Source organism: Cydia amplana, chromosome 25 (assembly GCF_948474715.1).
Source record: "Cydia amplana chromosome 25, ilCydAmpl1.1, whole genome shotgun sequence".
NCBI classification, from domain to species: Eukaryota; Metazoa; Arthropoda; class Insecta; order Lepidoptera; family Tortricidae; genus Cydia; species Cydia amplana.
Window position 1 is genome coordinate 9,044,410 of NC_086093.1, and position 14,188 is coordinate 9,058,597.

General features: G+C 37.7%; 1 protein-coding gene and 1 long non-coding RNA gene across 2 annotated transcripts in view; both read left to right on the forward strand.

Moving 5' to 3' along the window:
- The window catches only part of LOC134659633 (uncharacterized), a 198,029-nt gene that overhangs the window by 23,485 nt on the left and 160,356 nt on the right, over positions 1–14,188 (forward strand). The gene's annotated exons all lie outside the window — the stretch shown is intronic.
- LOC134659611 (ommochrome-binding protein-like) lies at positions 608–12,827 on the forward strand. The gene is made up of 2 exons (XM_063515289.1): positions 608–660; positions 11,998–12,827. The coding sequence occupies exon 2, from the start codon at positions 12,006–12,008 to the stop codon at positions 12,804–12,806; it is 801 nt and encodes a 266-aa protein (XP_063371359.1). The 5' UTR covers positions 608–660; positions 11,998–12,005; the 3' UTR covers positions 12,807–12,827.

Here is a 14,188-nt window from a genome sequence, read left to right on the forward strand (position 1 = left end):
TAGCGTACTTACTTAATAATTCGGGTGATTCAATCCACGCCACTAATTTTTCTCTAATTTATTGATTTAAAGTATAAACACAAATTGGTAATTTAGCATAGTATGAACTCACTTTTAACAACCTGTTTAAAGATTATTATCTGTTTACATTCGGAACTTAGTACATTCATTAGTTAGTATATTAATTTACTGTATTTATACAAATAATTTGGAATTTGAGATTCACATTCACCGCATGAGATCCAACTGCTAAACCGAATCGATGATTTGAGACTGAAATGAAAATAATGAAATCTGTAATTTTGACATGACAGTTCACCTTGACAGTTGATCTTTGACAGCACTCGTGTTTTGAAAGCTAGTTATCGGTTCGATTTTTTGTGTAATATAGGTACCTAACCTACCTAATACAATAAAATAGATTTACTTCTTTCTTATTACTATAACACAGAAGAAAATAAATTTAATATAGAGTAATTAATTTAACAGCGTTGTAAAATATTGTACAAATAGTAACTTCTAGTTTCAGCCATATACTGTGTCTAGCAAACTTTATAATCGTCCATTAAAAATAATCACATGGGAAGGAAGACCTTGGAACTTCCTTGGAACGTCTAGACAGCACAAGACAGCATAGGCAGTCGCATTAGTTTCACGAAGGTAATTTGCATGTTTTTATATTATTACATTTTAGTAACTTTAAGGAACTAATAAAGTTTATTTATGGCGAAAGGAAGTAGGTATTCGCCGATCCTTTTACTAATCTCACCAAATATTATTATTATACGGCAAAAACAACAAAGTTCTTACCTATTATACCTACCTACTTACCAAGTTATACAAGTTAGCAAAACAGGACAAAAATAGGTACCTAAGTAATGCCGTTAATGGATACCAAAAGATTAAAACGTTAGGATAAGTACGTACCTACTTATGAAAGTGCATGAACTCATTATTACTTATTAGGCATCTCGGTCAACTAATTTTTTGATGCAGGTATATTGAATGCAGAATAGCTCCTTCAATGTTATTACGCGTCGATAGTAAACAGGGGCACAGGGCGGACACGCCATACATCAAAAAAAATAATTAAAAAATTAAAAATAAACAAAAATAAAACCAAAATAAAATAACTTAATATAATATCTTTTTAAAAAAAAGGGAACCGCCTTCAAAAAACCAACCCACTGAAAAGTACAAAATAATTTTTATATGGCACCCCTTTACGTGTCCAGTCCCTATCCCACGGCGTAAAGCAATTTTTTGCCAAAAAGTAATTAATACCTAATAATAAGAAAATTAATAATCATCCGGGTAATTACTTAGTTTTTGAAGTCGGTGCCAAACCAACATTTTTGAGAACCGATATTTTAGACAACGAAGAACGCTGTACTTACTTGCATTATAAAGACATACTTAGTTTACTCATTAATTTAGTTCTTGTAGGTACTACGTACTCGTATTGTTTTTCTGATTGGTAGTAAAGACTGTTTTTGTTGGTTTGGCACCGCCTTCAAAAACTAAGTAATTACCCGGATGATTATTAATTTTCTTGTTATTAGGTATTAATTACTTTTTGGCAAAAAATTGCTTTACGCCGTGGGATAGGGACTGGACACGTAAAGGGGTGCCATATAAAAATTATTTTGTACTTTTCAGTGGGTTGGTTTTTTGAAGGCGGTTCCCTTTTTTTTAAAAAGATATTATATTAAGTTATTTTATTTTGGTTTTATTTTTGTTTATTTTTAATTTTTTAATTATTTTTTTATTTATTTTATTTTATTTTTTACTTTTTAGTGATAGGTAGATACTTCATTTATTTTAGGTTTTGGGCTAAAATACTAGTTTGTTAGGCTCTCCATTTAGTCTACTAATGTTGGTGATGGCCTCTAACTCGATGATAATCGCGACACAACTTATTATGACGTTTTGGTGCTAAACGATTTGTATGTATATTGCTCCCACTTCCACTCCCATTCCCAGTCCCAGTCCGAGTCCGACTCCCACTCCCACTCCCACTATTTTATCTAAATCGATTTTAGCAACATAAATTTGTTGGTAGGTATACCGATAGCATGGCCACCTACCGGGTCCAATTGGTTTTTCAAACCATCCATGTACTGTACTGTACACTAAAACCTTCTCCAGAATGTAACAAACATTTTTCTGAAAACCGCATCAAAATCGGTTCAGCCAAACGCGAGATAATCACGAACAAACATACACACATACATACGTACATACATACGGGTCAAACTGAGAACGTCCTTTTTTTAAAGGCAGTTAGAAAAAAGTTCATCGACCCACCTAGTCGAACTCCGCAACATAGGCACACGAGGACAATTCGGTTAACCAAAACAAAGTGTGTATGTTGCACCAAACCTAAGTTCCACTAGGTACAGCAAGGGTTCAGCATCAGCTCTATCTTGGGTACTGCTCTCCCAAGTGCTCATCAAGATGTGACGGATGACCAAAATAGCGTGGGCCTATGTTGCACCAAACCTGAGTTCCACTAGGTACAGCCAGGGTTCAGCATCAGCTCTATCTTGGGTACTGCTCTCCAAAGTGCTCATCAAGATGTGACGGATGGCCAAAATAGCGTTGGCCTATGTTGCACCAAACCTGAGTTCCACTAGGTACAGCCAGGGTTCAGCATCAGCTCAATCTTGGGTACTGCTCTCCCAAGTGCTGATCATGATGTGATGGATGACCAAAATAGCGTGGGCCTATGTTGCACCAAACCTGAGTTCCACTAAGTACAGCCAGGGTTCAGCATCAGCTCTATCTTGGGTACTGCTCTCCCAAGTGCTCACCAAGATGTGACGGATGACCAAAATAGCGTGGGCCTATGTTGCACCAAACTTGAGTTCCACTAGGTACAGCCAGGGTGAACCATGCCAGCCAGGATGGTTTGGTGCATCAGCTCTATCTTGGGTACTGCTCTCCCAAGTGCTCATCAAGATGTGACGGATGGCCAAAATAGCGTGGGCCTATGTTGCACCAAACCTGAGTTCCACTAGGTACATCCAGGGTTCAGCATCAGCTCTATCTTGGGTACTGCTCTCCCAAGTGCTCATCAAGGCGTGTCGGATGACCAAAACAGCGTGAGCCTATGTTGCACCAAACCTGAGTTCCACTAGGTACAGCCAGGGTTCAGCATCAGCTCAGATCGATGTATATTAAAACCTTCTCCAGAATGTAAGAAACACTTTTCTGAAAACTGCATCAAAATCGGTTCAGCCAAACGCGAGATAATCGCGAACAAATATACATACATACATACATACGGGTCAAACTGAGAACCTCCTTTTTTTTTGAAGGCGGTTAAAAAAACAGAGTGTGTCTATGTTGCACCAAACCTGAGTTCCACTAGGTACAGCCAAGGTTCAACATCAGCTCCATCTTGGGTACTGCTCTCCCAAGTGCTCACCAATACGCGTCGGATGACCAAAACAGTGTGTGCGTATGTTGCACCAAACCTGAGTTCCACTAGGTACAGTCAGGGTTCAGCATCAGCTTCATCTTGGGTACTGCTCTCCCAAGTGCTTATCAATACGCGTCGGATGACCAAAACAGCGTGGGCCTATGTTGCACCAAACCTGAGTTCCACTAGGTACAGCCAGGGTTCAGCATCAGCTCTATCTTGGGTACTGCTCTCCCAAGTGCTCATCAATACGCGTCGGATGACCAAAACAGCGTGGGTCTATGTTGCACCAAACCTGAGTTCCACTAGGTACAGCCAGGGTTCAGCATCAGCTCTATCTTGGGTACTGCTCTCCTAAGTGCTCATCAAGATGCGTCGGATGACCAAAACAGCGTGTACGTATGTTGCTCCAAACCTGAGTTCCACTAGGTACATCCAAGGTTCAGCATCAGCTCTATCTTGGGTACTGCTCTCCCAAGTGCTCATCAAGGGGTGTCGGATGACCAAAACAGCGTGTGCGTATGTTGCACCAAACCTGAGTTCCGTTAGGTACATCCAGGGTTCAGCATCAGCTCTATCTTGGGTACTGCTCTCCTAAGTGCTCATCAAGATGCGTCGGATGACCAAAACAGCGTGGGCCTATGTTGCACCAAACCTGAGTTCCACTAGCTACATCCAGGGTTCAGCATCAGCTCAGATCTATGTATACTAAAACCTTCTCCAGAATGTAACAAACACTTTTCTGAAAACCGCATCAAAATCGGTTCAGCCAAACGCGAGATAATCGCGAACAAATATACATACATACATACATACATACATACATACATACCTACATACATACATACATACATACGGGTCAAACTGAGAACCTCCTTTTTTTTTTTTTGAAGTCGGTTAAAAATGATTTGCGTTTATATGTGTGCGCGGCACGTCTGTACACGCGTCATTAAGTTTCTGAGGGGCTACCGTGAAAACCGAATTTCGTAAATTGCGGGCATTTTTCTCTGTCACTCTAATTACGCCTTCATTGGAGTAAAAGAGAAAGATCCCCGCTATTTGCGAAATTCGGATTTCGCGGTAGCCCCTCTGATTCTGACGGAATCCTGACATGCTCTCAGTAGAGCGACTTACGCACACATTCATGTCGCGGCCAGTCGCGGGGCGAGGTAATCCGAGGGCCTACCGCGAACCACGTTCGACGTGTTACCTCCCTGTCACACTTACGTACGAATTTACAAGTGCGACAGAGAGGCAACACGTCGAACGTGGTTCGCGGTAGGCCCTCCGAGTCGGGGCGGGGCGGTGCGTGTCCGTTCTGTATGATAATACTATTACTTATTCTGTGACGGGGGGCCTTCCGCGAACCACGTTCAATGTGTTACATCTCTGTCGCACTTGTAAACTCGGACGTAAGTGTGACAGGGAGGCAACACGTCGTAGTGGTTCCGAGATTTGCAAATTGCGGGGATCATTCTCTTTTACTCTAATGACGGCGTAATTAGAGTTACAGAGAAAGATTCCCGCAATTTGCGAACATCCGTTCGCGGTTATATTATATGTAACTAAATACGTGGAGGCGAGGCGAGTGCATTTTCCTTATCTGAGGTAGTAAGTAGGTACTATTCATTATGTGTTAGAGGGCACGGAAGTCACTGCCAACTTGAGTATTATAGTATGAGATCCAACACGATTCGGAACAAGATGTCGAATAATCAGCATAAGATGTGACACGTTACGTGACATGAACACTTTACATTTTTAAGACAACGAGACATAATTAGATACTTTTTTATATATGTATATGAAACGCTATTTCATTTATGAGATGGGAGAGCTTAAAGCTCGACCAAGCAAAAATAATAAAATTGAACACTAAAAGTCTAAAAGCACTTACTTATGTTTTAACACGAGTCTTTTGGACCTAGGTACTTATGACATTTATCCCCTTAATTGACACATTCTAACGCACAGGGCATCTGCTTGTTTGCCACAAACTTCAAAAAAATGCCTATTGTATAATGTTTATGTCACAGCCGTTATACGTATATCTATATTAATCATAAAAGGAACAACAGTTACTGGAAAACCAGTTAGTATTGAACTTTATTGCTCAAGAATACGACATATAATTGAACGAGTTTTTCATTAGCCTTACGGCCATCTGCTCCACACTAAGTAGGACATCTATAAGCTATAAACACTTTCACTAATTTATTTGGCAGTTGGATTGAAACAATATATGAAGCCGGTTGTGTTGTGTGCGGCGTTCGCTTCTATCTAACATTTACTAACGTAACGTACGTATTTGTTTATAAAACTTATTTATTTACGTGTGTAAATGTAATATTGATTATACGATTGTGATCAAACTTATTCAATTGAATGCATGTTATAAGAATGCTTAATATGATAATAGTTACGCGTTAGTTTTTTTGTGTAAGTGCTTACATCACATGAGGAATGCGCTAGAGCAATTTGTAAGTAAGTATTTTAAGCACCGTATGTTTTTTGTTTTTAAAGATAAAGATATTTATTCGTGACGATCACAAAACATGTACAGACAACAACATCAACAAAATAAGAAGTCATTAAGTCTTTTTCTAGTTTATTTAAATATTATTTTTAGTTATTTTAAAGCGGCGGTGGCCGAGTGGATATGACGGACGTCCGACTTTCAATGCGGAGGTCGCGGGTTCAAATCCTGGCTACCAATGAGTTTTTCGGAATTTATGTACGGAATATCATTTGATATTTACCACTAGCTTTTCGGTGAAGGAAAACATCGCGAGGAAACCTGCATACATCTGCGAAGAAATTCAAAGGTGTATGTGAAGTCCCCAATCCGCATTGGGCTAGCGTAGGGACTATAGTCCAAGCCCTTTCGCGCATGAGAGGAGGCCTGTGCCCAGCAGTGGGACGTATATAGGCTCAAATTATTTATTTTATTATTTATTTTAAAGACATGCAGTGATCGACAATTCCGAGGGTACACCGTGTTCGCGAAATATTTTTTGTCAAAGACTAGCGACCCGCCCCGGCTTCGCACGGGTTACACAAAACCTTAACAAATTATACACCTAATCCTTGCTTAAGAATCACTCTATTGATAGGTGAAAACCGCATGAAAATCCGTTCAGTTAGTTTTTGAGTTTATCGCGAACGTAGGTACATACACACAGACAGACGCGGCGGGGGACATTGTTTTATAAGGTGTGAAGTGATGTACATACCTAAACATAATCGAAATAAATTCGTACTAAGTAAACTCCAATCCAAAACTCGCAAGTGAAAAAAACAGTTCTTAGTATAGTATCGGCCTTAGTATGATATTTATCAGTCATCGTAGAAGTTAACTAGGTAAAGCAAGACATTAAAAAAATCATTAGCTAAAATGACGCTAGTTAATTAGGTATAGGTAATTTCCTATGACATCAAATCACATTAGAGCCTGTTCACACTTAAGCTATATTTTATGACAGCCAATCATTCCGTTTAATCATCCGTGGGACTTATAGTCAATTTGTGTAAGAATATACAATAATATATAAAAAAAAAATTAATCATCCTGCTTTCATGTCAGCTTTGGAATAAAATGGAAGAACGGGACAAATTGGGGCAATGGAACTCATAATACCATTCGATGACCTGAGCTATAATATAACCGCGAAAAACGAAATTCGCAAATTGCGGGCATTTTTCTTTGTCACTCTAATTAAGTAATTACGCCTTCATTGGAGTAAAAGAGAAAGATCCCCGCAATTTACGAACTTCGGTTTTCGCGGTAGCCCCTCTGAGGTGCTCTGTGCTAGAGTCAGATCAATCTCTACGGCGATTTTTATAACACAGACGTGCAAGCGTTATCTTAAACGTCACACTTCTATGAAATTATGACGTTTAATTAACACTTGCATGTCTGTGCCATAAAAATAGCTGCAGAGTTATCTTGGTCTGACTCTAGTTTCCCTACATACTTCCTGTTCCTAGCGTAAACCGGATATATAAAAAAAAATCTGATTCAAGGGGTCTTTCGCAAGTCAATAAAAAAAATTACAATTACGTATAACAAGCCAGTATCTAGGTAAACCATAGGTAAACATTACATTATATAATATCATAGAAATATGTAATTTTCTCAATTTTCTCTATGACAATATCTAAATAAATAAATAAACAAGATATATAACACACCACACAAATTGGTTAGTAATAAATACGCCATAACACAATAAACACTAAAATATTGAACTCATCACGGTTGGTTGTAAATTCACCTTTATGACTGGGCTCGGCTGAATAGGGACCATACAAATCATACAATACGGCAAATCGATTCAGATCAATGGTAGGTAGTAGGTACCATGTGATGTGATACTGACTATCGCACACGGTTAAAGTACCTATAGCAGTATATAGTCTTAATTGTTCACCTAAACTAAGTAGATACGTGAACAAAATTATACTTATTGTATTGTATTGTATACAATAGGGTATTTGACAGTATTTAAAATAAAAGACAGCACTCGGTTATTTTTAGAACAATTTCTATTTTAAAACCCGTATAAAACTATAAAGAGTAGGTAATTTGATTGTGACGTCACATGCTAGTGTTTCATATAAATTCCATAGAAACGAAATCGTTTTGACAGTTCAAAAAAAGAAACTGAATTGACTAGTAGTCAAATGCTCTGTACGAGGGGCGACTGAAAAGTTCGCGGCCTTAGAATAAAAATGAAAGAAAGTATTAAAGTAAATGTTAATTATTAATCGTTAGTAATGGCGGCAATATTTAAACTGCCAAAGCGGCGGGGAAAAAAGTAGCAGTTTTATTTTTCTCTAGCTTAGGCCGCGAATATTTCAGCCTCCCGTCGTACAGTACAGTGATGCATCAAGATACATCGCTGCAGAGTTATTTTGGTAACTGTACAATTATATTCTGCTGATAATACTTAGACTGTATCTCGCAACCTCGCTCTGGTAATGGTTAGAGTCAGTCCGTCCGTTCACCGCCATCATAACAGGTGGACTTCATTATCCCATACATTAGTGCTAGAAATTACTGGAAAACCAAGGTAAAAACTTTAAATATAGCTTCATCTCTATCAATTATCTATTTAGTTTAGATGTTAACATTTTGCTTACTTACCATAATACAAGTCAGTTTCATGCAACCAAGCTCTAAACCAGCGGTTGGCAACCTGCGGCCCGTGAACCTGTCACTTGCGGCCCGCGAGCCTCCCTGGCTATATTGTATGTAATATCACAGAGTATATAATATTTTTTTCGAACTATAACCGCGAAAATCGAAGTTCGTCAATTGCGGGCATTTTGTCTCTGTCACTCTAATTACGTCTTAATGAGAGTAAAAGAGAAAGATCCCCGCTATTTGCGAAATTTGGTTTTCGCGGTAGACCCCCAGACTCGGGGGACTTTGTTTTATAAAGTGTAGTGATTTCAAAAATATTGTAATTACAAAAGCATCAGGATGATTGTTTTGTCAGTCCAATCAAACTGTATTAAGTAGTATGATTATAGTAATATCTGGGATACAAAATACAACTTATTGAATACGATAACATGCGGTCATTCGTGCTATTTTACCGGTGGTGCCTCTGCGGATGTAGGTATTTATTTGTTCCGTTTTCCTCCTATTGTCAGGTTCTTTAAAATAGCTTAAATCACGTTTCGTACTCCACCTTTTTGAACTCTTAATAATATATTTTTTGTAGTGCCAAATACATTTAAAAAAAGTTCTATTTGTAGTCTACTTATAGTCATTGTTTTTCCGCGAATTGTAGGTACTGACCTTCAATAATGACTTTGATGTGTGTTGCCATTTGTTAATTATCTACCTCTATACATATATACCTACTTTTGATAATGATTACCAGTTTGGCTGATTTTTGCATATGATAGCTGCCTATGATATGATATTATGATGCGCGTATGATAATTATTAACGATGCTCCGATATAAATACAATGCCGCGCGACGCTGTGCGGCGTAAGCGCCATCGACAATAAAGTCCCTTTTCATAGATAATGCCTCATATCATTGTGTAGGTATATCGTCGTACCTAATACCCAAAACACAAGCCTTGTTCATTCCCCGTGGGAACATGGTCGATTTGTCTAATATTAATTATGTATTTACTAGCTTTAGCCTTTATCTTACTGCAAGAACTATTGTTCAATTTGTTCAGTTATCTAATAAAAATGAAATAATTTATATATACTTATAATCAGTGCCGGCCCGAGCACAGGATCAGGGTAGAGCGAAATCGGGTTTTGGCGCCCTTCGTTGAAGTCATGGTCTAATAAAACATGGTCTTCTCTTCCCAGAGTGTCACTTGCCTACGTCACAATAACATTGCCACTTTATTTCAACATAACATGTTACATGGGTACATTATATCTATGGTTAATAAGTTAATTTATTTCTTTATAATTTAATAATTTTCATTTATATGTATTTTATCTTAAATTTTACAATAACACGTCATTTTTAATTATTCATTAGCAATATCTTCCGATTCACGAAAGAAATTTCAGACGTTCGGGTAATTCTGTTTACACTACTGGCATCACAGGATAGCGCTTTCACATTTGACAATCCCCCATTTTGTCCCTGACCGACCGTCCTTGTCGAACGCGTGTTAATTGTTATTCCCTTCTCGCTCAGTGTCAGCAGTCGCAGTGTTTTCCAAACTTTTCACGTCGTAAGCTTCGTAATTAATGTTTTGTTACGAAAATGGTTGGCTGCTCTATTCGGAACTGTAAGAGTAGGAGTGAAAAGTGCAGTATAGATTTGTTTTATTTTACTATGTTTCTACATGAATAACTTAAAATTAATGCCGTTAAAATAATTTTCACTGTTGGTTAAAATTCTCCCACATTTTAAAGTTTGAGAACCTGTAAACAGCATGATGACGTAGGCAAGTGCCAGTTAGGTCATTCGCGAATCTCGGAATAGAGTACCAGGCGGAGTATATTATTATACCATGGTTGAAGTTCTTAAGCGTATTTTGGGTCCACGCCACACTCGCGTTAAAAAAAAATCTCATTTGCCATTTTGGCGCTCCCCTTGCCATCCGGCGCCTAGAGCGGCCCTCCACTCGCTCTACCCTAGATCCGGGCCTGCATATAATAAATATTTTTTTCTCAATTTTTAGTAGTAGTAGTAGTAAACACTTTATTGCACAAAACAAGTACATAACACAGAGATAATCCAGTAAATGTGTACAAAGGTGGTTTTAGATTGTCAATCTCTCCTCCACAGGACAGCATTGCCTAGTCACCTAGTGTGTAGTTCAGTAAAAAACTGTATCCATGTAAATAAATAAAAAAAAAATGTTTAAAGGATGGTGAGGTGGTCGTATATAAGGCGGGATCTCGGTCTAAATAGTCCTGTTATCGGTCAAGTTGAAGTATATTGATATTATTGATACATAGTTTGATAACGACAAGAGGCAATATAAAAGCATGTCTATTATCTATCGCTGATAACATCAGTATCGTGAGAATTTAGATAAATGTACAGTCAACTGAGTCAATTATAATAGGGTAGGTATTTTATTTTATCACGGAGCCCTAAAATACAAGTGATTATAAATCGTATCTTATCCTTAACCTTTTGGACGCCAATGACCGATATATACGCACCGCAGGTCCAACGCCAAAGACGTATTAATCGGTCATAGAACACAGAGCAACATAGACCTAGGTGCATATGCATAAAGTTCAATTTCAGTTTTGACACTTCGGTGTCGTGGCGTCTGAGAGACAGCTTTTGTTTGACACGGCGTCGAGACGTTTTTTATTATTTTTCTTATTATGTAACGTTTGGATTGGACGATCATAATTTTCGCGTGTTTTCGACATTAATACAAACTTATAGTTTAAGTACAGAGCAGCAGAAGTGGCTAAACGGGTGAGGTGTTCAAAATAACCTTGGCACGCTCTTATTCTCCTGACAATAAAGTCGCGTCAAGATAATTTTGAACAACTCGCCCGCTTACCAACTACTGGCTGTATCTAATTTTAGTCATGAAATAAAGAAATCACAGAAATACATATAGGTATATATATATCACTGCATAAAGTCGCTTCCCGCTGTCTGTATGTAAAGTATGTATGCTTAGATCTTTAAAACTACGCAACGGATTTTGATGCGGTTTTTTTTTCAAATAGATTGAGTGATTCAAGAGGAAGGTTTATGTATAATTTGTTAACCCGTGCGAAGCCCGGGCGGGTCGCTAGTCACAGATAAAGATAAGATAGTTTATTCAAGTAGGCATATTACAATGAGCTTATGAACGTCAAATAAAGCTACACCGGCTCCAACCCTACACCTCTGCCCCGAGAAGATTTAAATCCCCTGTCAATTGGAAGAGGGTATCCCAATATGGGACCGGCAACAATAGCTATCTATGGTTGAATAATTTTACGGTTTAGACTCACTTGTTTTAAGTCACTCGCGCGACATGTTTCAGCTATCTATGGATGGAAATGTACTTAATTTTACCAATAAAGATCTGTATATCTGATGCTAATTTGATGTATCTCTTGTTCCAGATCGAACAATGCTCCTCCTCATCCTCATCATCAGTTCAGCATCAGCGCAGACCTTCCAGCAGTTCTGTCTGCCCTTCAACAACAACTATTACCAGCCCACCATCATTAAAGAGGGCATCAAAGATGTCCAGAAACTTGCACTCAACCGGAACGACAACACCCTATACTTTATCTTTAACAAAGTCGGTGATTTAGGCTACAGCTTAGGTTATGTTAATTTAAACACTAACCTAGCAGGAGTGGTAGATGGTATCAGAAATGCCTCATCAGTAACTGTCGATCAGGTTAATAATGTAGTATACGCGGGCGGTAAAGAAGGTTTATATATAGTTAAGTCTATAGATGATAGGAAAGAGCTTGAAAAAATGCCTGTTTTTCACGATATTTATGACATATTCTTCAAAGGCGTCCTATATTTTAGCACGAAAAGAAGAGAAGCGTTTAGGGTCAGAAATAATGTAGTATACAGACTACCAGCTTTAACGGGTGTGTCAGTCGAGAAAATAGTGTTAGATGATGATAATAATATACTTTTTACAGCAAATAGGAAGTTATTTAGACTTAAATTAGGTACTAGAGACATCGCTGTGCATGAAGATTTACTCGTAGACGGTATAACAGTGGATGAAGACTTCATACCTTTTGTGACAACTACTCAAGGCATATATGTGTATAATAAGTATAAGTATGCCTTAGATCCGGTCTCGAATGAAAGACTGAGGAGTCTAAATGCGATAGCGTTTAGTAAGGAAGGTGAATTGATATATGAAGCGGCGGGGAATATATATAAACTAACTAGGTGTCAGTGATATTTATTAAAAAAGATTTACTTTAAAATGTGTTTAATTTTTCAACATTCCATTTTTTACGGAAAATGATTTACGTTATGGTTATTTTTATAGAGTACCTAGGTATTTTTTAATAAAATAAAAATAATTGTTTAATTGGCAAACTAGATTTATTTACAAAAAAACTACAAAAGAAACGACACAAACAAATACAATAAATATGACACAAATATAAAAAATGCATGTTTTACCTTACTCTAATACTAACAATCCATTAAAAATACGTCGCTCTTACACAAAGACAAAATGCGAAAAATCAGATCAATTTATTACTGTCAAAAAGCTTAAAAAAGCATATGTGTAGATATATCTGTGCCCTGTTTATCAAAAGCTTGTAAGTTGTAATACAAGTGGAACTCCTTTTCTAACAAAAGCTGTCAAAAAGGGACTTCCACTTGTATTACAAGTTACAAGCTTTTGATAAACAGGGCACTGAACTCTTGTCCACATACAGACAGAAACACAAAAATATGTCACTTGTACCAAGTCATACTGCTATATTACACTAATGTTAAATGTATAATAAATAATTTAAAAAAGATTGATATCACTTAGCTGGTGTAATATAGAAAAATTGCACTTAAAATTATACTCTCATATTTTTAGAACTGAACTTTTTAGTAAGTGTATCTCTAGCAAAAAAATACTTACATTTTTAGATAGAATATAGGGTCATTGTGCTAGTTTTCGTCAACTTGACGGAATAGATAATAATTTATTTCCTTCATTGCTATTGCGAAATATCATTTTCATATAGATAGGTAGATATATTGTTTAAACATTAAAGATTGCAATAAGTCCAAATTTGTGCAGTAATGCCAGGCGTGGCCCACTCCGCGATTTCGTCGCGTCGCTACTACCTACAAGTACATGCGGCCCACACCAATTTTGGTGTCTAGCCATAGTAGTTGCCGCGCACCGCTACGGAACGGACGCCTGCTTGCGCTACCTAGCGGTCATATCTGTCGTAATAGACGCGTTTTGTTAGAGTGAACCTTCTGTAACTAGTAGGTACTATTACTGATTCTGTAGTAATGTAGGTTTATATTCGTCAAGTGGACGAACACTAGAGCTGGACGAAAACTAGCGCAATGACCCTATACAGCCCTGCTAAGCCAAATATAGCGCTATTCTCAAAAGAAAATTCACTGCTAACATAAATCTAGTATTTTAACTGGATCGGGCATTAGGGGTGGGGGGAAATAACCGAACGGGATAGTCTTATGTATCTTTCAGTAGGAGTAGCAGCAAAAGCGCTATTATTGTTTGTCCTTGTCACAGTCTCGCTTTTTTTTATTCCCCACCGTAAATTAGTATGGATTATGGTGGGCAACAAATAAATT